Genomic DNA, 25,447 nt, shown 5'->3' on the forward strand with positions numbered 1-25,447 from the left:
GAGTCCAATCTACACAAGTCCAGTCTTACGGTGAAACTGAATGACTGGGTGTTAGCTGTTTTTGAAAGTTTGAAGCTCTCATGTCAGTCAAGGTGCTTATAATAAAATCATAATATCAATTATACAGACTTCTGTGAAGACTCGCCATTATATTATACAGCAAACTTGTGCCTAAGTGAATCATTTACAGCTGAGTCAAGGGTGCCAGCATGGGTTCAAGTGACTCTTATCTATGTCCGATTTTTCAGGATAACTAAGTATGTATTAGAATTGATTTTAGATTCGTAATGTATAGATTTCATGACTTCCATTATGATTGAGAATGGATTCATCTCTTGTGCTCTTCTGGCCTTGCGCAACTGTGGCTTAGAGTGTTTTGGTTCAATTGCTGACATAGCATTTTATTAACCAGGGTATATATCCCTAATTTCATCTATTGCCCCCGAATTGCTCCTGTTCCTCTATACTTACTAGTATTTCCAATGGGTTCCAGCAGTTCCATGAACAAAAGTCTCAACTGCCTCCATTAATGGCTAAGCAAAAAAAAAAAAACAATGAAGAGGAAAATCTGTATTAGCTTGCAAATCTGTGTCTTAGATCACTCCCCCTGAGCAGACAATGCATTGCATATTGAGCCATTCTTGGAAGATTTTTATGAAACCAGTGACAGCCTAGAAGAACCCTTAGATTAAGACTGGCACCGCGTCTGACCATTCCCAGTTTAAAAAAATCATGAATTGATGGGGCATCCTATTCTGTACAGATGCCAAAATCTGGTACTCGCAACACGAATCTGAAAACTCTATAATCACCTGCTATATTGGCTTGTTCGTTCTCTGATGCTGCTTGATCCTCACATCACCACTTCCGGTGACTCGGAACAGTGTACAGTGAATATTCCATTAACGCATCGGTATCCATTGCTTCAACCTAGAGTCCTTTTGATTCGGAATGGTATATTCCAGTGAGTTGTACCCTTTCAGCTTCAAACCCGTAATCTCCGACAGAAGAGACAAACACCAGCATGCTCTCGTCAACAATTCTGGATCAGTCCTCTGTTCCCACGCAATACACTCCTTACCATCCACATTGATCACATTACAAATGAACTGTTAGTCATGCCTATTATAGAGGTTTGTTTCAAAGTGGGCAACTATTACCAAGTGCTTCTGGGCCACATCTGTGACTGTATTATGCTAGAATGCAATACTGTATAGTTAATTCATTTTTTTTTGTCACGCAAGTGAAACCCACTGGACTTCTGATTTTGATGAAGTGATGCGTGACTAGGCTGGCTTGGATATGTCACTTCTCAGTGGCCCGGGTGGTCTCCTAAGCGTTGAGCAGACTCCCTTGCCCCAAAGTTCCCCTTCCATGCCCAAAGCAGACATGCCGAAGCAGGCTTACTTTATAAGCAGTACGGTAGAGTTCGCCTAGGAATAGCTTGGGAGCTACTGATAGCTTTCCAGCTGCCTGTGAGTAGCTCCCTTCTGTGCAGCTCAACCTAGCAAATGAAAATTGTATTTATTAAATTTGGTAACTTTCCAAAACTTATAAGGATGGTTTTTTTTGTTGTTGTTTTTTTTATAAAGTAAAATCTGTTTATCTTGAGATTATTTTAATTGAAAATAAGTAGCTCATATTATAGAAAAGCTATGATATCGCTGCTGTAGACTTGGTCATCTTGGTGAAAAGATGTGTGTAGTCCCTTCACACCAGTTCTAACTAATGAGCAGAAGATTTCAATCTGGTACTTTTTAGATGCGTGGGATTGAAGGGTGGCTGAAAACCTTTGATATATGCCTCTCGGTAGGCTTTCTCACCACACTCATTCTGAAAAATGCCTCTGTTTTCTGAGCATCCACATGACCACTGCTGAGCCCCTTCTATTTATCTTTACATTCCTCACAAATACATTTAAATATGGCGAGGTGTGGAATACGTCCGAGTCGAATTTATCACTAAAATTAATATATATATATTTTTTTTAATTCAGTGCCTCGTCAGTAGGACTAAACATGTAAATATTCTGCAGTTGGCATTATATTAAAATCATTAATTTCAGTAGAAAAAGGAGAAACCTACTGTCAGCTGAGATTCCTACAGACAGAGAGGCTTTTCTAGCACACAGTATCTCCTGCTTCAAAAGAGGAGTGAAAACCGCAGTAGCTGCCCTTTCTAAAACAATGTATCTGCTTATTAATTTAACATTTCATTGAAATGACCATTGAGACACCAATGTGGTCTTTGCAAGACTTTTTTATCTAGCTTACACCAAGCCCTTTAATTATCCGTGGAGTCGAGGTAGTGCCTTGCTCAGAGCTAGTTGAATTGGTTAATTGCCGGGACACCTTGCAAGTCCTTGGTCTGGTGGTGTTGCTAGTGCAGACTGGCACCGAGCGCTTTTCAAGTTCGACGTTCAGGTTAGCTTTAATTAAGACTACAAGCCCATTGAGTGGGAACAAAGAAATTGCTAAACTGGACTCGCATAGTTCTGTAGATAGTTTCCTTCTACACACCTATGCTGCAAGATATAGGAAATTGAGAAGGCCAAATCTGAAGGGTATGGATCAGGGTTTCCCAAAACCAGCAGATTTTTGGTGAGTCGGGAAAGTCCTAGCAATAAATAAAGATGCCTTTAAATTCTGTCTTTATCTTGTTACATTTGGGGCTTCAAAGACCGAGGTTGAATGTCCGGTTGCCTTATTTTAACAAGTGAGTTACTGTTTAGTTTTGTTTATAAAGTGTATGTGACATTCTTTCTGGAGTATAGACGAAGGAAAGGATGTTGCTTTTTTGCAACACAACCGAATGTAAAATGACTGCGCTTTCAACAGTTAGGAAAGCAAAAATGAAGCATATTTTTTGTAATTGTGAATTGTGCATGAGATTGTAATAGGCTCAAAACAATCAAGACTGTAATTGGTGATGCATTTGTGTACTTGCAAAGTTATATCATTAAAACTGTCTGCAATTTTAGGTACATTAAAAAAAAATCGCCCCACCTCTTGACCATAAAAAGCAGGTGCGTCACTAAAGATTGTCAATCTAAAAAGTGGGTCATGGTTCTAAAGTTTTGTATCCACTGGTATAGACGTATCTTCATACGGACCACAAAGGCTACCTCTAGAAAGGTCCAGACTTATTTTGTTTTTGCTAAATATCAAACCAAGATTTTAGAAATATCTACAGATCCTGTTGGCAGTTTTAGGTGGGTCTCAAAAATGCCCACTATATTCACAGCAATGTTCAATAGCAAGGTTAAAAGCAGGCTGAAAAAGACTGGTATACAGACCATGCCTATGGATCACAGATCTTGATCTGTAAATAATCCAGAGCAGGGATAATCCAGAGTAGTGATCTTTCATGACCTTGCACTGTAAAACAGAGTTTTCTCAATAAGGAGAGAACCTCTGTGATTTGCTTTGCCCTTTTTCTTGATTTTATTCTATTGTACATACTGGGGAAGATTCGTGGGAATGCTCTGACTGGGCCAAAACACTGAATTCAAGATCATCCGAAGTTGTCGATGATGGCAGTTCAAACTATTTGCAATCTTGATCACTTCTACTACCACTAACCCAGCTACAGGAAATCTTCTGCATGCTGGCCACCTACGTAAATTCAGTTATAGGAAAAACGGCACCGTCTATTGTATATGACTAGTCCGCACGAAGTTAAATCATTTTAAATATCCAGTATGTTGCATACTGACTACTTATGTCTAATGCTCAGTGACTGATCTCTTCTGCTGGTATTTTTGGTGCAAATTGTTGTCTAGCTTTTAAGGATAGAACCTGATAAACCGAAACACAGCCTTTGAAGCTGTGTTATTTTGATCTATCACTAAGAGCATCTTCTTGGATTTGGGTACCAATAGCAGAAAACCTGAAACCAATCCCTATTTAGATGGCGGGACTATGTGTTCCTCCCTCTTGACCCATGTTTGTTCTTTATAGTAAGAGAAGTATATTTATACTTGTTACCACAAAATTCTGCACAGTCACTGACTTGGTGTTTTCTGCACAGCTTTGCATATCCAAACTCTGTAGCATTTTAGGGAAAGGATCTAGTGACGAGGGGTTAATGCCAATAATTCCTGGTCACTTGTGCAGTTGATTCCTAGTCTCATTTGTTTCAGCATCATTTATGGATTTGGGGCCAACTCATGAGATGCTGCTTTAATTGACCTTCGCTCTAGACTGTGTGGTTTGTTTCCATAAACACTTGCTTATCAACTGCCAATAAGTTTTGAATTCTCTTATGCGGATACTTTAATGGCATAATTTACCACTGTTTCCATTGCTGATTGTACTAGAAGTGTATAATCGCAATCTGGTTCTAATATCTGGGGAGAGTGCCTGGGTGACTTGAATCTTAAGTTGGTAAAATAGTCTTTGCATTGTGCGAATCGTGGAAGAGGTATTTATATACTCCCTATAACTCGCCACTGTAAAGGTTTTTTTTTCCAATTTCTTTTTTTATTATTAAAGCAATTACTATTTAGTGGCAGCCCTTTCCAGTCCTGTCACCAGTTCAGCTTTTTTTCCCTTTTTTGGGGTGTTCAGTTTATGTGCAAAATCTGTGCCCAAGTAGGTGAAGGTTCTCATTTCTACTTCACCTTACAGTAAAATGTTAGTTTGCTTCTAATTTGACTTGTGTTGCAGCCTTATTTTGGCAGTTTGTTACAGTACTCTGTCACTTTGAATAGTGCCTGTGGAAAATCTGTTTTGTTGTCTGGTATTTTGTGCATATTGGACTTAAGCTTCCTCCTCCACTCACCCAAGGCCATTAAAGTTTTACTGCCCCTCCAGGGGTGGCAGAAGGTCCACTGGACACCCAGGAGGTGTTTTCTGTATGAGGACTATGCCCCCTAGTGGAGGGGGAAAATGGTCAATGGACCAGACCGCAAGGAGGTTTTCTTAATATACCTAAAGGGGGGTTGGCAGCTTGCCCCAGACATCAGGCTAAGCTCCCACCTAAAAAATTGCCCTAACAGTCTTTCTGCCCACCCCCTACACCCATCTGGGACAGATAGTAGGACCGGCCCCTGAAAGGGTTGAAAGCCCTTTAGATCAAAGTGTTTTTTCTTTTATTTAAAAAAGAGGTGGGGGTAATTGCCCACAATCTGCTGCAGCGAAACAGAAAAACTCTTGTATTCATTCTGGACATGGGGCAAGGTGTGATGCGTGGGTTAGTCAACCCTTTTTAGGTCTCGCCTAGCTATTGCGTTTACGCAATCGCAATGCGAGACTCTAATAAGAGGGGCATTTCAAAGTGCTCCCAAAAGTGGATTGCATGGCGAGCACGTGCACAATCGCGTGCATCGTGCCGCCATGCATTCCGTTTGGGGAAGCGCTTCAGCCCACTGGCGCGTGCACGTGTAGCCACAGCCTTGGCATCACAAATGTACTGCAGACAGAACCACTGAGCCGCAAAAAAATCATGTGACTCACTTGTTGTGGCCGCTCTGGTTTCCTCTCCTCAATTCAACTGCCCCCCCCGCCACAGATCACACATGTACAGCTGGCAGGAGCGCTGCGACGCAAAAACATCATGTGACTCATGCCGCGCTTTTACTTTCACAATAGACGCAGCCTTTCCCTTAATGAGGCAGCAATGCATCTTCAATCCTCACTGCTCCTCCCTCCCGCAGCATTCAGATCACATGCATGCGCTTTATTTCTTGCAGACGCACTTCACGGTGCGCCTTTAGCTCCCAGTCCAGTTATCCTGCTCCATCATGGCCGCCGCCGCCGCCGTACTGTGTTTACTGACGCTCAGCTGATGGCTCCGTTATCTCTCTTCAGGTTTTTTCATCTTGTCGCTAATTAACTCCACATTGCAATTAGTAACCTTTGTTGCGCTGTTATTTATGTGTACTCTTCACTTTGGGTGTCCGGAGCTTTCAGGATCACCACACCTTCCCGATATAGTCGCCGTATATTGTTGGGTTCACAGCGATCCGCCACGTTATCACATGACCTTCCCCATGTTGGTAAAACTGAGCCCGCGTATGCACACGCTTGTAATAGCATTGTGTTACTCGCAGCCACGAGATTAGCATTTGAAAAAGTTTGGCATACATTCAGGTTAGTTTCAGGAACTGGCTTCCTTTTTAGTTGTACCGATGCAGACCTTTTGGGAGTACTCTATGACCCTTAGTGTGTTTCATCATTTTCATTATAGGTGACCCGCATTTGTTGAAGTTCATTATCGTGACTCATGCTTAAGGTATCCGCTTTCTTCTGTTTATCACTTTCTCTCGGCATATTCTGTCACTGCTTCGGTTGTTTACCGCTTAACTTCTTGTCTCAGGAGTTCGTAGCAAACTGTCTTTTCACAAGATACTGGCAGTTCATTATCGTACCTCATGCATAAGGTATCGGCATTTTTTTGTTCATCACTTTCACTCGACATACTTTGTTACTGCTTCCGTTTTTTAATGCTTAACTCCTTGTTTCAGGAGTTCGTAATACATTGTCATTTTGCAAGATACTGGCAGTTCTTTCTTTTTATTTTCAGTAAGTGCAAGGCTCTAGTAAGGTCCACAACTTGTGACGTTTGCACGCACGTTTTTTTCCCCATGGGTGTCGCCTCGTATCCATTGGCTTATTATCTTTATCGCTTCACATCGTGGGTCGTCTAGGTTTGTTTTGTATGTCACTCATTCCCGTCGGTTGCTCATTTCACTGCTATCGTTCACCTTCTTTCTTGCATGGTGACTTGCATTTGGAAGAAAAATGTAAATACATTTGGTAGATAACAAATGTCCTATTATTCTGCGTTCCCAGACTTTTGATAAACAAGCATTGGCATAGCCAATAGTTCTCGCCTTTGGGACCTTACAAGTGTTTAGATATCCAGCACAATATCCTTGGTGCAACAACATCACCTGTTGCATGGCTAAACACTTATAAGGTCCCGAATGCGAGACCTATTGGCTATGCCAATGCTTGTTTCATTTTGTTCCTATTTTTTTTCCCCATGGTGTTTAGTGGCTTTTCTGTCCACCAGGGACATATTGTGGGTAAACTCCTTCAATCTGCCACCTGGTGAGGCAGAAAGTGTGAATTCTAGGATGGGAGTGCAGCGCAATGCTTGGGGGAGTCTGCCTGCCCTTTTTTGTGTTGGGATGGGGAGGCTTTTTCTTTTTTCTGAGGTGTCTAGTGGCCTATCTTTCTCTCTTAGCAGATTTTGGGTGAACACCAATGGACGCTTGAGTGACTTTAACATTGTCTGCCTCATTGTTCAAATTAATCCTTTGATAATAAACTCTGCACTAAACTGCAGTGGTTTGCCTCCAGGGCTCTGATCAACAAAAGTTTATTCCACACTTTATTTTCAGAATCTAAACTCAAATAAAGCCCCTCTGCTTAAAGTAAGGAAATAAATGTCTGTTCGAACTCTGGCATTACAACTTTCTCAAACAGGACTTCTCTCCAGTAGATTCAATTTCTAATACTACTTGTCTTGGTGTGCAGAATGATGGAGCTTGTTGCAGAACAACAAAGAAGTAAGCTAGGAGCGGGGGCTACAACTTAAAGAAGATTAAGTAAAAAATATTTTTGGGGGGCAGTCCAGACCTCAGTTTACCTAGTAAAGACTCTAGAACATGAGAACATTATTAACACCCTTTAGTAATTTGCATTGTCAGAGCACATAGTTCTTTGCATTTTTCTGTTCATACCTGCCTCTTAATTGTGAGTCAAGGTTTTGGAGTAAGCCATGTCTAAATGTGGAAAAAATTGATTTTGAACCTGAAAGAAAGCCATTATCAAAATATAAAGAAGCAAAATCATAGGCTTAATTCCCAAATCTTTTTTGTTAGCTTTGGTTACATTTAAATATACAGAATTTCGGACTGTGGTACTTTACCCTCAGAGTTAGTATTGGCAAATGCGAAAATTCTACCAGTGATGCAATTTCAGCAGTATGAAATACAGATGGGGTAAATTTGCAAGAGTTCCTGTCTGTAAAAATGTTCCTAGCAGTACCCAGCAGAGAGCGTCGCGCGACTCTGTAGCTACTTCGTCATGTGACGTCAATGGAGTCCATATAAGCCCTCCCCGACTCGCTAAAGGATGTTCCTTCTTTTCCGCGCGAACACGCAGATTCGGGTCGGCCTCTTGAGTCTGACCCTTCAGCGGTGCAGCTGCACAGCCCATCGCAGCTTCCACCTTCAGCTCCTGCTTCTAGTCTGGCAACTCCATTGTAGGTGTTGAGCTCTTGTTGGCCGGCTCCGATAGTAGTGCTGGCGACACCGATCGATACTCCTTCTGACGTAGAGATGTTGCCTTCTCGGAGTTGACCGGCTTCCGTTACGGCATCTGATGTGGTGCTGATGCAGCAGACAGTCTCAGACTCCCTTCCCCTTTTTTGTTTTTTAATGCGAGGGCCATGGTGTTGAAGTACTATGGAAGGTGTGGTCTGTCCTCCAATTCAGGACACGGTACCACCCCGTATGCCATCTGGCTGGTTACCTAAATTGGCTGATACCAGTGTCTTATCTTTCCCAGCCTACTGTCTCCTCCCGGTTTGGTTACTGACATGCTCCATTGTGTTTCAATTGCTCTGGATTTACACCTTTCTTCAGTGAAATTTTCCATCAGACCCCCTAATTGGTGTTCTACACCCTGCCCAGTCTAATGTTGAGCCTGTACTTCCTTATAGTGACTCTTTTCAATATCCTTTTGGGTGCTTGGAGTAAACTGAAACGAGGTTCCCTGTGAAATCGCTCAATTTCTCAGGCATCGCCCGGCCCCGGAGCATCCCTCTTGTCTACATAGACATCTCTCTACTAAAAGCTTTGTGGTTCAGGCTGCCTTAGCCATGCAGAATATTGATTTCCTTCCCCCACTCCTTCGAAAAGGGAGGCCAAGAAATTGGACTCTTGTGGTAGGCGTATTTTCTCCTCTAGTGCAGCTCTGCGCTTTCTGAATACTTCTTGTGTGCTCGCCCTTTTCTCTCATACCTTGTAAGACTCTGGAGTGCCTCTTGCTTTCCCTTCTAGAGGAAGCCCAGAATGCTGTTGCTCCCCTGGTACAAGATGGGCAGCAAGCTGATGTAGTATGGATCCCAGCAATTCTGTTTGTAGGGCTATGGCCTCTTCCATCACTTTATGTTGCAGCACATGATTGTGTACTTCCAGGTTCTCAGAGGCTGTGCAAACTGCTTTGATCAACATGCTTTTTGATGGCACCTCCCTTTTTGGCGTGCATGCTGACTCTGCTTTATGCCGTTCAGTGATTGTCCTGGTAGTATGGAGTCTTAACTCGGGTATTGCACTACGGTTGTTGGGGACAGTTGTTTCCCTTGTTCTTTCCCGCTTTCCTAGAGTGTGTGGTGTTACTGCTTTCTGCAGGTACCTTTTGGCTCGTTTATGCCATCGGTGACCAGTTTAGTTTCCAGCCATTTGTAACTTACCTTGTTTTGTGGTCTCCTAGAGTCTGTCCTTTGCCTTTTTTATTTTTACAGCTTGGATTTTTCCTACCCAAGTGCTGAATCTGTGGCAGGTATTCTGTTTGTTGTGCAGTTGCACTATAGCCTTGTTGTCCTTTTCTGGGACCTGATTTGTATGCCTCTAAGGCATTTTAGTGAGCTACTCTTACACTTTGTTTCCCTTATAGGGACTTAGCTGTCCTCCTTTTCTGTCCTTCTATCCATATGGGCTCTACTGGTGCCGCAGGCAGGTAAACTCTTTTAGGTTCCTGTTGGATCAGGTCTGGTTCCCTTACTCCAGCCTTGTCGTGCTCCTGTGACTGTTCGTCTTCAGGAGTCTAGTATTCTGGTGCCTGTTTTATACGCATTTCCCATCGTATTCATGGGATAACTGTTGTGTCTGCTCTTCTTTACGGTCCCCTTTACCTGTGACACCAGTCCCCTTCCTTGTTCGGATCCTGAACTGGTACCTTTCTTTCACTAGTGACTAGGGTTTCTCCTTTCCAGCCCCACCTTTATGGTGCACCCCTCCTCCCCCCCCGACCCCCCCCCACCCCCTCCCTTTTTTCTATGGGAGGGGTTACACTTCACCCCCCCCCCCTTTCCTTGGTGGCGGTCTTTCATGTCCTTTTTTTTTTTTCTTTGGGTCTATTCTATCTCTTCTCACATCTCCCTGAATCAGCACCTCCTCTTTAACTTCCGCTGCTGCTGCTGCTGCTGCTGCTTTTACTACTACTACTGCTGCTGCCTTTACTACTACTGCTGCTGCTGCTGCTGCTTTTACTACTACTGCTGCTGCTGCTGCTTTTACTACTACTACTGCTGCTGCTGCTGCTTTTACTACTACTGCTGCTGCTTTTACTACTACTACTGCTGCTGCTTTTACTACTACTGCTGCTGCTTTTGCTGCTGCTGCTTTTGCTGCTGCTGCTGCTGCTTTTGCTGCTGCTGCTGCTGCTTTTACTACTACTGCTGCTGCTTTTGCTGCTGCTGCTGCTGCTGCTTCTGCTTTTACTGCTGCTGCTGCTTCTGCTTTTACTGCTGCTGCTTCTGCTTTTACTGCTGCTGCTGCTTTTACTACTGCTGCTGCTGCTTCTGCTTTTACTGCTGCTGCTTTTACTGCTTCTGCTTTTACTGCTGCTGCTTTTACTGCTGCTGCTTTTACTGCTTCTGCTTTTACTGCTGCTGCTTTTACTACTGCTGCTGCTTTTACTACTGCTGCTGCTGCTTCTGCTTTTACTGCTGCTGCTGCTGCTGCTTTTACTACTGCTGCTGCTGCTGCTGCTTTTACTACTGCTGCTGCTGCTTCTGCTTTTACTACTGCTGCTGCTGCTTCTGCTTTTACTGCTGCTGCTGCTTCTGCTTTTACTGCTGCTGCTGCTTTTACTACTGCTGCTGCTGCTTCTGCTTTTACTGCTGCTGCTGCTTCTGCTTTTACTACTGCTGCTGCTTCTGCTTTTACCACTGCTGCTGCTGCTTTTACCACTGCTGCTGCTGCTGCTGCTTTTACTGCTGCTGCTGCTTCTGCTTTTACTACTGCTGCTGCTGCTTCTGCTTTTACTACTGCTGCTGCTGCTTCTGCTTTTACTACTGCTGCTGCTGCTTCTGCTTTTACTACTGCTGCTGCTGCTTCTGCTTTTACTGCTGCTGCTGCTGCTTCTGCTTTTACTACTTTTTCTTCTACAACTACTACCTCTTCTGGCGTTTGTTCTTCATATGTTGCCGTTTTTCTATAGTGGGCGCTACCTTCCATTTCGTATTCTTAGGAAGCATGGTGTTGGTGTTTTTTCCAGACTTGTCTTTCTGTTTCACTTCAGTTCCTGTAATAACTTCTTTCTGATGGTGGAATGTATTATTTCTGTCCTCCCTTGGTTACCTCTGTTCTTGGACTACCCTTCGTTCCTCCACTTCTCGTCCTCTCATTCCCTAGCGGAGGATGTGGGTTGCCTTCGGAGGAGTGAATACAGTTTTACTGGACCCTCTATGACTTGCATATCTATGTGGAAATTTTTATATATATATATATCTATATCCTCGTATACAGTTATCTTGGATGTATGTATCTCTGCATGTATATTCCCATCTCTTGAATGGATCTCAGGTAGATGTCTTTTACTTCAGGTATATATTTGTGTGCATGCTGCACATATGGTCATCTGGCCTTCTATACAATGTATGTCGCTATATTTTACTTACACCCTTCTTGGTGACCTGGTTCAACCTTCTTGTTTGTACTTGTCTGTTTTCTTCTCTTCAGTGAGCGTCTTGGTTACATATTTCCGGAGGATGCCTTGTGTATCAAGGCTCTCACTATAAGACTGGCTTCTTAACCGTTCTTAGTCGTTTTTGTTGTTTTTTCTAGCCATGCTCTTCAGTGTGCTCTTTCTCTCTTCATTCTATGATTGAAGGTCTCTTGTTTCACATCTGTTTCTTAGGATAGTTTACTCTACCATCGGTGGGTGCTCTTTACTAGTTCTAGTTATTGGCTGAGGATGATCCCACTGTGTATGCTTCTTCATTTTAGTTTTCAGCCTGGACTCTACGGATTATTGTCCTTGGTCCCTCTTCATTCCTTGATCTTAGGTTGCATTTCTGTTGGGGGTTGCCTCCCCGCACTACGAACTGAGGACACTGCTGTCTCCTGGATTCCCTCCTTGCATTCTACTCAAGATCTTTAATTTTGTACTTGTTTCAGTCTTTTTCCCCTTGTGGCACACTATCTTCAGAGGCTGTTTATCTATGTGGCTCCATGTTGTTAGCGTGAAAATAGTCGCATTAGAAACTGGTGTCGGGGAAGGGCTCATAAGGACTCACTTGACATCACATTTGGTCGACGACGTTGCTACGAAGTCGCTCGACGACGTTGCTACGAAGTCGCTCGACGACCGGTGGTACTGCTGAGATTTGCAGATCCAGTCTGGCTACATGGGAAGATTCGAAGATCAGGAATCTGCAGCTAATTCGTCTCTCTACCAGATAAGGCGTTACCGACGGTAAGTAACTTGTCTGACAGTGCAGCTCTGTGGCAGACTTGTGTATGTGGCGTTTTTCACCAGGTGCTAATTTTGCTTGAATAAATTGTATGCTTTAAAGTGCTGTTTGAAAGTTGTGCAGGTGACTTTTCACGAGTACTCAAGTTCTTCTTTGTGAATCTCTGTAAACTGGAAATATGCCCAAAAATAGTAGCGGTACTACAGGGTAGCTAAATATCTTCAGTTTTTGGGGGGGATTTTGTGAATTTGGCTTAATGTCAGCAAAACACCTAATGAGCAACTGTACAATGGCACTAATTCATGTGTCCCCTATTAACTCCTTGAAAGATACTTAGAGTTTTCCAGTATGAAATGATAACATTGGTTTTAGTTTTTCACTAAGAATTAAGGATATTACTGATGCTTTCTCATAATCTTTCAGGTAATGCTTGTTAGACAAACGCTCAGAACTATGTAGAATACAGTTCAAAAATTTGTATAGAATAAATGCTAGAAACAGGCCAAATTCAATTTATCTAAGAACGATATTCCTGTGAAGGTGAAAATGCCTTGAAATCATTCTTTGGGTAATGCATTGCTTCTGCGCTTTTCACACGATGTTATCCCAGTTGGCCCAAAATGGTCATGAACATCTTTTGTTTCACTCTTATGTCTTATTAGTACTTGGACAGTGCCCAATAGTACTCTTGTTAAATTTTGATCACATCTTAAAGATCGATGATGACTTTCACAGTAATCCTCACATTCCCCTACTTTGCACCCCTGCACGAAGTAGTGGTGATAGATTTTAATGGTACTATACCTTTTGAGTTGCCTTTCATTTTCGAAAACCAGTTTCAAACTACAAATTCTTGTCCGTGCACCTGCTTTAGAAGACACCGGGCTGCTTCTATACATATGACCTTTGCTTTTTGAGCCTATTGGAATTTTCATCATGCTTTGTTTTGTTGCTGGGTGAACACTGATGTTTCCGAAACACAAAGTGTGTTAATGACTTCGCCACCCTGCAGGCGATGTGGCTGCCCACCTCATCCACACGCAGATCTCTAGCAGCGCACCAGCCGTTTGTAAATAGGATTTCATAACATGGCTTTGACTGCTGTAAGTTTATATTTTCCCGGCATGTTGACAGCTTTTATCGTCCTCCTTGGAGTAAAACATTGAGTCCACCTGCTAGCATTGCAGCTAGTGACCTTCATGTGGCACACCTACAGCTGCCACTCAATCAGAACATTTGTAAAGCGCACTACTTACCCATGAGGGTCTCAAGGCGGGGGGGGGGGGGGTGCTACTGCTCGAATACCCAGGTCTTGAGGAGTCTTCTGAAGGTTAGCATGTCTTGGGTCTTCCGTAGGAGGATGGGGATGGTGTTCCAGGTCTTGACGGCGAGGTGGGAGAGCGATCTGCCACCGGAGGTCACTCTTTGGATGCAGGGGACTGTGGTGAGGGCGAGGTCGCCGGAGCGAAGTTGGCGGTTGGGGGTGTAGAAGCGGAGTTGTCTGAGGTATGCTGGTCCGGTGTTGTGGAGTGCCTTGTGTGCGTGGGTGAGGAGCTTGAAGGTGATCCTCTTGTTGACGGCGAGCCACTGCAGGTCTCTCAGGTGGGGTGTGATGTGGCTGCGGCGAGGGATGTCGAGGATCAGGAGTGCAGAGGCGTTTTTAATGCGTTTAATTAGTTTCGGGCGTTTGGCCGAGGCTCCTGCGTAGAGGGCGTTTCCGTAGTCCAGCCTGCTGCTGATGAGGGCCTGGGTTACCGTTCTTGTTTCTGTGGGGATCCACCTGTAGATCTTGCCAAGCATGCAGAGGGTGTTGAAGCAGGAGGACGATTCAGCGTTGACCTGCTTTGTCATGGAGAGAGTAGAGTCGAGGATGAACCCTAGGTTGCGTGCGTGGTCGGTGGGTGTTGGAGCTGTTCCCAGTGCGGTCGGCCACCAGGAGTCGTCCCAGACCGAGGGGGTGGAGCCGAGGATGAGGACTTCCGTCTTGTACGAGTTTAGCTTCAGTCGGCTGTTCTTCATCCACTCTGTAACTGCTTTCATTCCTTCGTGGAGGTTGGTTTTGGCGGTGAGTGTGTCCTTGGTGAGGGAGAGGATCAGCTGGGTGTCGTCGGCATAGGAGATTATATTGAGGTCATGCAGTCGGGCGACGTGGGTGAGCGGTGCCATGTAGATCTTGAACAATGTTGGGCTGAGGGATGAGCCCTGGGGTATGCCGCAGATTATCTCGGTGGCTTCGGAGCAGAAAGGGAAGAGGTGGAAGCTCTGGGTGCTGCCGGAGATGAAGGAGGTGGTCCAGTCCAGAGCCTTGTCTCAGATCCCAGCGTCTTGGAGGCGTGTGCGTAGGGTGCGGTGGCTGACAGGTCCAGGAGGATGAGGACCGCAGTTTCTCTGTTGTCCAGCAGGGCCCTGATGTCATCGGTGCGGCAATGAGGGCAGTTTCGGTGCTGTGGTTGCTGCTGAACCCGGACTGTAATGGGTCAAGGATGCTGTTCTCCTCGAGGTAGCGGGTCAGTTGTCTGACGGTCTTGTCGATGACCTTAGCCGGGAGCAGGGAGATGGGCCGGAAGTTCTTGGGGTCAGCCTTGGGTTTTTTGAGTAAGGCGTTGATCTCAGCGTGCTTCCAGCTCTCCGGGAAGGTTGCTGTCTCGAAGGGGATGTTGATGGCTTTCCAGAGATGGGGTGAGCTGGTGATGCTGGCTTTGTTGAAGATGTGGTGTGGGCATGGGTCTGACGGAGATCCGGTGTGGATGGTGTACATGATTTTGATGGTGTCGTCGTTTATGTTGGTCCAGGAGAGCAGGCGGTTGGTGCGGGTGGTGGCTGTGGGGGACAGAGGTCTCAGTGGTTGTCGTGGCAGTCGTGACGTTGAAGCTGTCGTAGATGTCTGCGATCTTGCGCTAGAAGAAGTTGGGAAGGGAGCCGCACAGGTCTTGCAAAGGTGGGATGTCGTTGGAGCTGGGGTTGTAGAGTTCCTTCTCGATGTTGAAGAGCTCTCTGCTGGTGTGCGTTGTTGTCTAGGCGGTCTTTGAAGGAGGCTCTTTTGTCGGATCTGATGAGGTGATGGTGTCTGCGGGTGGCGTTCTTGTGGGCTTCGTAACTGTCCGGTGTCTGTTCACGGTGCCATTTCTTCTCTAGCTTACGGCAGGTTTGCTTGGAGGCCTGGAGGTCTTCAGTGAACCAGCTGGCTTTCTTGCTAGTGTGTCTGTTGGAGGGTTTCTTGATCGGGGCGAGGGTGTTAGCGGAGTTGTCGATCCATTGTCTGAGGTTGCGGGCGGCGGTGTTGGGGTCGTTGGGGTCGGCGGGTGGGCTCCGGGTGAGGGTGGTGGTTAGCTGGTCTTCGGTGACTTTGCTCCAGCAGCGGCGGGGAATCTGTTGGATGCATGGTTGGTTTCCGGAAGGTGAAGTGGATGCAGCGATTGTCGGTCCAGTGGAGTTCGGTGGTGGTGTTGAAGGAGACGTGGGAGCTTGCGGAGAAGATTGGGTCAAGCGTGTGGCCGGCGGAGTTGGTGGGTGTGGTGATGAGTTGTCTGAGTCCCAGGTTGGAGAGGTTATCGATCAGGGTGGTGGAGTTGCGGTCGTTGTTGTTCTCGAGGTGGAAGTTCAGGTCTCCGAGAAGTATGTAGTCTGTGGAGGCGAGGGCGTGTGTACTGATTAAGTCGGCAATGGAGTCGCTGAACTGTGGGCGGGGTCCGGGGGATCTGTAGACGAGGGTTCCTCTGAGGGTGGTGTTGGGATCGGTGTGGATCTGGAAGTGCAGGTGTTCGGTGGTGCTGAGGGTGTCGTCGGTGTTGGTCGAGACTCTGAGAGTGTTCCTGCGGACAATGGCGATTCCTACTCCTTTGGTGCGGTCCCTGCGGGTGATATTGTAGCTGTCCGGGATGGCTATGGCGATGTCTGGTGCCGAGAAGGGGTTCAGCCAGGTCTCCGTCAGGAAGGCGACGTCTGGGGAGGTTAAGGCGAGTAGGTCCCAGAGTTCAACGGCGTGTTTGCGGGCGGAGCGGGTGTTGAGAAGGATGCATCTGAGGTAGTTGGGTTCTTTCCCAGTGGGTGGACTTGCGGATCGGATGCTGGTGAAGCTGCAGTTCCGGCAGGAGAAGGGTAGTGTGCGTTTCGGGGTGGTCAGGAAGCAGGTGTGTGATCGTCTGAGTGCGTGGAGGGTACTGGCATCGTAGCCGCGTCGGGTGTCGTGGCATTCGCGGAGGCTAGGGGTTCTGGCGCTGGGCACGGTCCTGACACGGACGGGCGCAGATGGGCTTGCCTTAAGCGCGCCAGCTGCGCGTGGCCACCATAAGAAGGGGAGGTGGGAGGGAGGAGCAGCTGGGAGGTGGGAGTGGACGAATGGGAGAGCAGGGGTGCAGGTCCGCAGGGGACGCAGCGGCGGGAAAACGGGACGGCGGGAGAACGGGTGTGAGGAGCGGCGAGGGCTACAGAAGGCAAAAAGGACAACAAGGCAAAAGGGCACAGTAATGGCACAGGAGGGAAGGAGAAATAACAAAATACAATGAAACTAGTATAGCAAATTAATCCACAGGCCTGTGCTAGTCTTTCACTCTGTGTAACGTGTACAGAAGAGACTTCTGTCCTATGGGATTTAGTCCTGCAAAGACCCTTGTTGCGCATATTTTGGTACAATACCAGGCCACAGAAGCTGCCCAGTTGATAAGTGGGAGAGTTAATGCTGCATTCTGTCCTTCATGCCGAGTCTGTTGTTGCTTCGATAATCTTTGCTAATGCACACTCAAACTGGCATTTCAGTAGGTTATACATAACACTTCAGAAAATCCTTAATAGAAGCGCATGCTGCAATAGGATACTATGCATGAATGTACTAAAGTGATGTGTGAATATTGTTGAAATGATTGACCCGTGCAAATGGTACAGAGCGTAACTGACAGCTGGCATTAGACTGAAGTTCACATGCATGTAGTATTTTGCGGTGTTGCATTTCGTTTGACTGGCTACCCACTGTTGGTACTACCTGCCTGTGTAGATTGCAGCAGAGCCTGGGCTTTTATTTTCAAGAATGTATAATGTGGGACACTCAGTCCACCTCCCTCCTCCCCCCACACCCTTTAGGACCGGGGGCATTTTAGTAGGAAATAATTTATATGTAAAGATTTAGATCCTCCTTACTACTGAAGAATACTTCTTTTCAGGCAAAGAATCTTATTTAGGAATGTGCAGTTTATCTAATTCCTGGTTTGGAAATGGTTCTGTAACTTTTTTGCAATATTTCATTATTTGTACTGATCAGTGACCATTATGAAAACAGTTTTGTGTCCGTGAGCGAATGATTCTAATGTGTGGTATGATAACTCGTCAGGAAGCAGGGATTTATAGATCGAAGACCCGAAAATGATTGGTGATTTTCTATTCACATTGCAGGTTATGTTAAATTTATGATAGCTTTGGCTCTATCTGCAAGGGCTTTCAAAGTTTTTGTAAGAAGAAAATTAATGAGGTACAGGATTTAATCGTCTGAGCCGGAAACATGGCTGCTCTGAGTTTCATGTTCTTTTCAGGTCTGACGTTAGTCAAGTCCTACTTGATTTTACTAAATTGATATATATGATAATCTACAGGGGCTTTTAGCCAGCCTTGTTTATGTATTAGGTAGGTACTGTCATTCAAAATATTATTTTGCCCACCATACAGCATGGGCCAGCACACTTCAGCCTTTGATACCTCGAGTGACCACATTCTGCCCTTTCCGCAGGAGTACAGCCACACAAAGTACTTTGCATAATTGTGGGGACTACTGTGTGTGTGTGTGTGTGTGTGTGTGTGTTTTTTAAACCAAAACATACTTTTGCTTTTAACCACTTTGTGTATATGTATGTGTGTATATATGTGTGTATATATGTGTATATATATATATATATATTGGAAAGTGTTGCAAAAACTTGAACACAAATCAAGCACTGGCAAAGCCAAAAGGCTATATCCAGACCTTTTGGTTTTGCCAGTGCTTATTTATGGGTGGAAATGGAATTTCTTATTTTTGCTAACTTTTGTTTATCTATGGATTGGACATATTTAGCTGAGTTCGGAGAAACTGTAATAACTAGAATTTCTGAGAAGTAGGTTTTGTACAGATTAACCTGCGTTATTTGTTTAACCACCATAGACCTTACCTGCTTGGTAACTTAATTCTCCGGCTTCGCAGCTAAAATGTTAGTCTATGTGCGACTGTGCATGTACAACCTAGTTCATGGGTGGAGTGTAATGCCCCATAGGTCTCTCTGCAGCATCTTCGAATCTACTCAAGAATACCGAATTCAGATACAACCTGTCTTCAACAGTTCACAAAGCTCATTGTGTTTACTCAAGACCAAATAACCGCAATGTGCAATAAAAGTAACTATTTGATTTCGTCTTGTAATAACCACTCTCTAAAGTTCTCAAGGTGAGGTGCAAAGTGCAGTATTAAAACCACCTTCTCACAGGTCTGCCAAGGAAATGTAAGGCATCTGATGAAGTTTCAAACTGCAAACGTCAGACTAGTGGCAGGAGTGAACAGCTCCCACTCTTCATTTAATAGTCTCTTTAATTGATGTCACTTAACTCAAAGAATTAATTCTTCACTGAAATCTAACCACTGTCCCCTTAATGGAGGAAAGTGAGCTACAACCCTCCAAGTAATCTTAAGCATCCCGAAATTAACAGTTGAATCACTTTCATTGTTTTGTGGAAGGAGCAGATAAGTTAATTGTAAAGAAATAAAATTAAAATACTGACATTCAAAAAAAAAAAAGTTTTTTTAAAACAGGATAAGCATTAACTCATTACACGGACTACCTTGTTCTCCTGAAGTTGGTGCTTTCAGTTTATAAGGTCATTCACATTTGCAACAAATCTTAGATCCATTCAGGTCATAGCACTTTACAAAACCTCTTAACATAACTATTGCTCTGAGGGCTAATTGAGGTTACCTCACCTGCCAAGTGATGCGTGCCAAGGCTAGTTAATATGTGACTTCGGTCTACTGCAGAGGCAGTAGGAATGGACATTACAGGGTCCTTCAAGCAGTGGCTGGGCCTGCCTTGATGGCCTGTTCATACAGCTCCACGTGATTGCTATTTAGTAGAGCCCTTGGGGGTTAATGCTACTGTTTCCCTTCTTCTGCAAGCCAAGATTAAAGAGGCAACCAGCATACCTTAACAGCGTTGGTGTTAATAATTGAGTGAAAAGCTTGGTAATTAAATAAATGCTCATTTGTGGACTAGCACCACAGTGGACATGAAGTCCTGAACCAGCCACATCGCTGTTAAGGTAATTCCTAGATTCACTTTGGCCTGCTTATAAAATCCAAATCACAGTCATGGCGAGGAACATTTCATGGAGTTCTTTTTCCTCGAAGTATGCGCTATTGATTTCTTGATGCTCAATAGTGCTGCAGGTGCCGCGGTTACTATTTCCCCAATTCCAGTCACTGTACTTCAGAATGATAAAATTCAGATTTTTACCCGTAAATGTTCCGATTCGTATCCCGCTGGCTATTTGCACCTCTTCAGAATCCCCTCTCATTAAAATATTGATATTACTACCATTCAAAAATATATATATCTATACACACTTATTTCTCCCCATAGTCTTAGTTTGGTGTTGACTTCCATCACCCCCCAATACAGCCCGGGGATAGTTGGTTGCAAGAGTCCGTTATGGACTTTGTCAGGGTGCTTTCTAATCCTTGGGATTTCACTTCCAAAACATTCTTGACACTTATGCAGCCCCTCAATTGGAAAAAGCTTTTTTTTTATTTTATTGTATCCATTGTATTTGAGGTGCAGCAATTTGTGAGTTTGAATGCGATTGCGGTATAACGGAGATTGAAGGTGATGATTCAAACGCAACTGGAGATGCAAGTGCTGTTCTACTGGAAAGCAACCCAAGCCTCAGCTGACTGTGTGGTGACAGCAAATGTAGTTTCAAATATAGTGTCATTCACTTACAAAATGTGTAATTTTGACACGGTGCCTTTTCTGCAACAAATAGCATTTGCTTATGAAAAAGTTGAACACTAACAAAACGAATACCCATTTTAGTTTGCAAAACATGCTTTTTTAAACATAAACGCAATATAGGATGAGGCTGTCCAGATGGTCTGTTTCACCCATTTGCTTCAAAATAACGGCATTGTCTAAAGAGGTACAAAACGAAGCAGTGGCATCAGACCTTGGACGCTGATTGCGATACATCAACATTGTGCCACAGAATGTAGTTAGACATGCTAATTATTGGTTCAGACACTATAATTGAAGTTACTATTTTACTGGGTTTTTTCATTGATTCGTGTTTTTTTTTTTTTTTGACCCTGTTATTTTTACTATGATTCGAGGGGTGCTGAACCCCACTGTGCATGGTAGCCTTTTACCCAATAAATAAGGTAAGGGAGAAAAGTTAAATGTAGTTAGTTCCCTTTTAAACAGTGGAAAGTTAGTCTTTGCTATTTAATGACGATCAAACCTAAATGAAAAGTAGGGTTACCAGTTAGCTTAAAATACAGTTGTCCAGGTGCACAATTCTACCAGTATCGAAAATAAGTTAAGCAAAAAAGTGAGATTGATCCTGGGTTGGTGGTGGTCATGGTGGTCTTGGAGAAAGCTGGAGATGGGGAGTTAATGTGTTGTGTAAAGTCAGGGATAGGTTCAGGGCAAAACTGTTATGGGATGTGCAAGTTAAGGAATCAAAATATGCAAAATTACATACATGAGTGTGGTATTCTGATGTAATGGTTTCTCTCCTATGTTCTCCTGTTCCCTGGCTGCTCAGCCTGTGTGAGTGTTCTGAGTGGAATATTGGTGTGTGGGCTAAGTGTGGAATGCCTATGTGACTGGATGAGTGATGACAGTTGGTGAGAGGGGCTGAGCAGCTAGCAGGCTGCTCCTCGTTACTACAATGAGGAAAGACACCATAAAGACCGTTGGTTGAGGAAACAATTTTAAGGAAGTAGGGAATGCGTAGAATTTCTGTGGGAAAGTTTCAAAGTGAATATGGAAAGCCTGAAAAGGAGTGGCGAGGGCTTGTTTTTCATTTAAAATTGGAAGTTTCCACCTTTTAGAGAGAGTTAGAAGAACTGAGATGTAGAGTTGAAGGAAATGGAAGAATGCTTAGACTTGATAGATTATGTTATTAGAACATTGGAATGTTGGGAGCTCCATTGAAAACAATGGAGTGCTCCGGGCTTATAATGGCTGGTATAAGCCCAGAGCACCAACATTCCAATGTGTCTTTGTTCACAGCTCTGGCTGTGAACAAAGACTTCAGGGAGCCTGAGGGGATTTCAATCCCCTCGCGCTCCCTGAAGGCTTTGTTCTGTTAGAACATTCTGCCACTAGAGGGCAGAATGTTCTAATAGCCTTATAGCCCTTCGTAGCAGGCTTTGGCTTTGGCTCGGGCCTTTAACGCTGCAGCGGGCCTTTAACAGCCAGGATAGCCCACTACGGCGGGCTATAAGGCTATATTAAATTTCAGAGGAGCTAGTGAAGCACTTTGAGCACTGCTGTCATGTGGTAATTTCACTTGGACTCTGTCATGAATAATGTGTAGTTCTAAGATAGTACTGCCTTTAGTGGCTAGAAAGTCTCAGGAAGCTCAGTACTTATTGATGAGGGTACTCAACCGTGTGTGAACTATATTGCGGGAGATGAGTCTGTAGGAGGTGCTTGATTTGTCTTAGTAGGTGAATCTGTAAGCGGATTTGACAGTTTATCATGAATCAAGGGAAGGTTGTAGATAACTCCTGAAACCCATAAACTTAGCTTGGTTGTAGGAACGGGAGAAGCTGCATGTTTGAACTTTTTTCATTGTGATCAGTCTTGATGTGCACTTTAATTACCCAACACCTCTAAGTCATTGGGCAACCCTTGACTTCCACTCAGGTGCTGCTCACACAATTGGGTTACCCACATTTTTGAGGACCAGACTCAATGGCAGTCTTAGGTGCCTGAGTCTAGAATGAAGTTCTGGTGGAGTTCAAAGTGAAAGCTAATTATGTGTGCTATTTCTGTAAGTCATGCAAGTTATTGAAGATGTAATTCTTTCTCAAATCATAGAGCTATGGTTTTGAACCTGGAGCTCACTGGAGACATGAACCAGGTAAGTAGGTCCGGCCTTTGCTCAGATAAGGCACCAGACAAAAACAAATTTGTCCTTCTGTTCATCTGTGTCAAATTGGAAGTGCAATGCTCTGAGGGGCAAGGCTGGCATAGGGGGAAGGGAGCGAGGAAAATTTATGGCGATTAAATAAATGTAATCAACAGCCGTCTTAGCCAGGAATTAGATTATTTAAAGCAATTTGCAAGATAAGCTTAATGCATCATTCTGAAGCAAGGCTCCCTGCATCTGGGCCCACCTCGACCATGCTTAATGTACTTGTTTGGAAGTGATTTTGGTGACGGTAGGCTGCAAAGTGCATGCATCAGATGCATTTTCATCCAAGCCTTAGTTTACTTGATTTATCCTACTGGTGTGATTACAAGGAAAATGAGGATCAAACTCTTTACTGTACGACAGTCACCAAGCAACTGCTGCGTCCCCGAGAAACACACCCAGGACCATAATTGGCGAACAGACTCCAGAGGCACAGTGGGACCATACAAATGGTGAAAATGCACCTTACTAAGGCTCCTTACACAACAGATCACTGGTTCAGCAGTTAAAGCCACAAGACCAATGGCTACATAATTGTGTCTCCTGTGCATGAATGGATTCGTCTTCGAAACGACTTTGTGCCAGGAGAGCACAGGCGCAGCTATCCAGTGTATTCACTGCAAATGCACCCGCAGCTGGTCAGCTATAGTGTCAAAAGCTGGGCTATCTTATCGCACGGCAAAAAACCAGTGTACATAAGCAATGCAAATGTATGCTGGCACCATGCCTTTCATGCTTTTGTTTTAGAGGGCTTTTGAAACCCCGAGCTATCTGTGCTTTTTGAAAGGAGTTTTTCACACAACTTATTCAGCATTGTTAGCGGCATTAACACATCACTGAACAAATTGCTCCTTGCATATGCTAATCCGGCACTTAAAAGGACTCATTGTAACATGTTTTCGTGCTGTAGCCAGAGGGGAGATGGGAATGCAGTGCATGTCAAATTGTCATGTGACCCACAGCTATCGAATTCTTGCTTTCTTCGGGTCAACAGTTAGTAGTGAGCGCATCTGAATGCTAAGTTGCCTGTGCAATTTGTGGAAAAGATTAGTCATTGCTTATTGTGCGCAGAATGGAGCTCTTTGTTGACTCAAGTGGTGAGGTTGTGATTAAATAAACAGTGTTTTCAAAGAGACCTCTTTTGAAGCCAGTAAACACTATTATGGCGCACAAAATAACAATCTTTATCTTTTCCTAGAATAATAAAATTAGGACCTCTCTCAAAGAAAAGAGAAAATGCAGCTAATTGTGGAATATTTTAGTTAACCCCTCTTCGTGATTTTTTTTTTTTTCTTTCTACTTTTGAGTAGAAATGCATAGGGTGGAAAACTTCCCTGGTTTACGTTTGACATTCTTAAGCGTAGTCATTCCCTTCAATTAGTCCGTGCACGTTCAAGAGGTAGCAGCAAAGAACGCTCCCCCCCCCCAACCCCCCCCCCGCGCCACCACCAAAAGAGATTAGTTGACAGGATAGCTAAATAGAACTTGACTGATGACCGGGGCTACCTTGTGATTCACAGATCTATTCACATTCAGCTGCTGCTGCTTCTTTTTTTATTTTAAACAAACAAAAAAAATGTGTGGTCCTCTACACAAACTTAGCCTGGATGGTCAGGTTGCCATCGAGCTGCATAGGTATCGCATTTCTGAAATGCCAACCCATTTTGGGGTTTTCACGTGCGCACAAAGTTATATTGAATTAATCCTGTTGGTCGTTTTGTGTGTTGTTTCTGCAGAGTAACTCACTGTTGGTCCCCGACAGCCTGCGCGGCTTAGATAAACGCCGGAACGGGCCCGATTACTCGAATGACCTCAAGAAACGGAAGGTGGACGATAAAGATTCCAGCCACTATGTAAGTAAATGTTTACATTGTATGTCTGTTATTGGAAACCGTCCATATTTAGGAGAGAGAGCAGTGTATTGTGTGCTTTCTAAAACACCATTTTGTTTTTGTGACACGTCAATTTGCGAAAATATATCTCCCAGAAGTGCCTTCTCGTGTACTGTGGAAGGTTTATAGCCCCTCTGATAGACTGACTCATTCCTGTACCATTTCTGTTAAGTGAACATCCAAACTGGTGGAATTGTGATATAGGGATAGATGAGAAGCAAGTGGAGGGTATAGTGAAAGCCTCACCACAGCTTTCCATGAGCGTTCTTCTTGCTCCATTGGCAGAAAGGGAAGAGTGCTAGGGTTCTGGCAGTGTTCACAGCATGGCAGCGGAGTCAACTTGCAGTTACCTGGACCCTGAAGTGTGCAAACCACCACATTCCGTAAAAAGACAGGTTTGCTGTTATGAGAGAATGAAGTGAGGTTGGACATGGGTCTTGGGGTCCCCTTATATCCACTTCTGTTCCCTTTATTTTGATTCTTCTAAAGGGAATGTGTTGTCCTATATGGATGTTTTTACTCGCATGTTGAGTTTTCAAAGCATCTCCTTGCTATTTCAAAATGCTCAATATGATGGATGATTGTTCAACGTGTTTGACTCATAATTTCACTGTTTTTGAGGCTCGCTGGACGCATATGTGCACATGCAGATATCCCCATGTCTTATAAACAGCAAAATATAAATGTCAGCGATTTGTCAAATATATCAAAAACAGAAACTGACTTGGATCAGCCCCTCCCCAGCAGCCATGCTTGTGCCCGCCCACACATGTAACATGTGCCAAGGGAGCCACGAGGGGAGGTCGCTGTGTACGGTTCCTGCTTTGCCCTGGGGGAGTTTACCTGGACACTTTGAACGTCGCCAATTTACTGGCCCTGTTCTCCAGACCCTTTTATCACGAGGTCTACCAGGGTAACTGGGCTGCTGCTCACTTCCAAGTACTGATGCACCAGCTATCTGCACAGCTGCT

General features: G+C 44.4%; 1 protein-coding gene across 8 annotated transcripts in view; it reads left to right on the forward strand.

Annotated features, from left to right (window-relative positions):
- Positions 1 to 25,447, forward strand: part of LOC146866091 (transducin-like enhancer protein 1) — a 136,216-nt gene that overhangs the window by 52,601 nt on the left and 58,168 nt on the right. For all 8 annotated transcript variants that reach the window (XM_085633200.1, XM_085633214.1, XM_085633189.1 and 5 more), the window contains one exon: positions 24,321 to 24,437. In XM_085633200.1, coding sequence (XP_085489326.1) covers positions 24,321 to 24,437 — 117 coding nt within the window. The remainder of the gene's footprint in view (positions 1 to 24,320; positions 24,438 to 25,447) is intronic.

Source organism: Triturus cristatus, chromosome 2_1 (assembly GCF_964204655.1).
Source record: "Triturus cristatus chromosome 2_1, aTriCri1.1, whole genome shotgun sequence".
Lineage (NCBI taxonomy): Eukaryota > Metazoa > Chordata > Amphibia > Caudata > Salamandridae > Triturus > Triturus cristatus.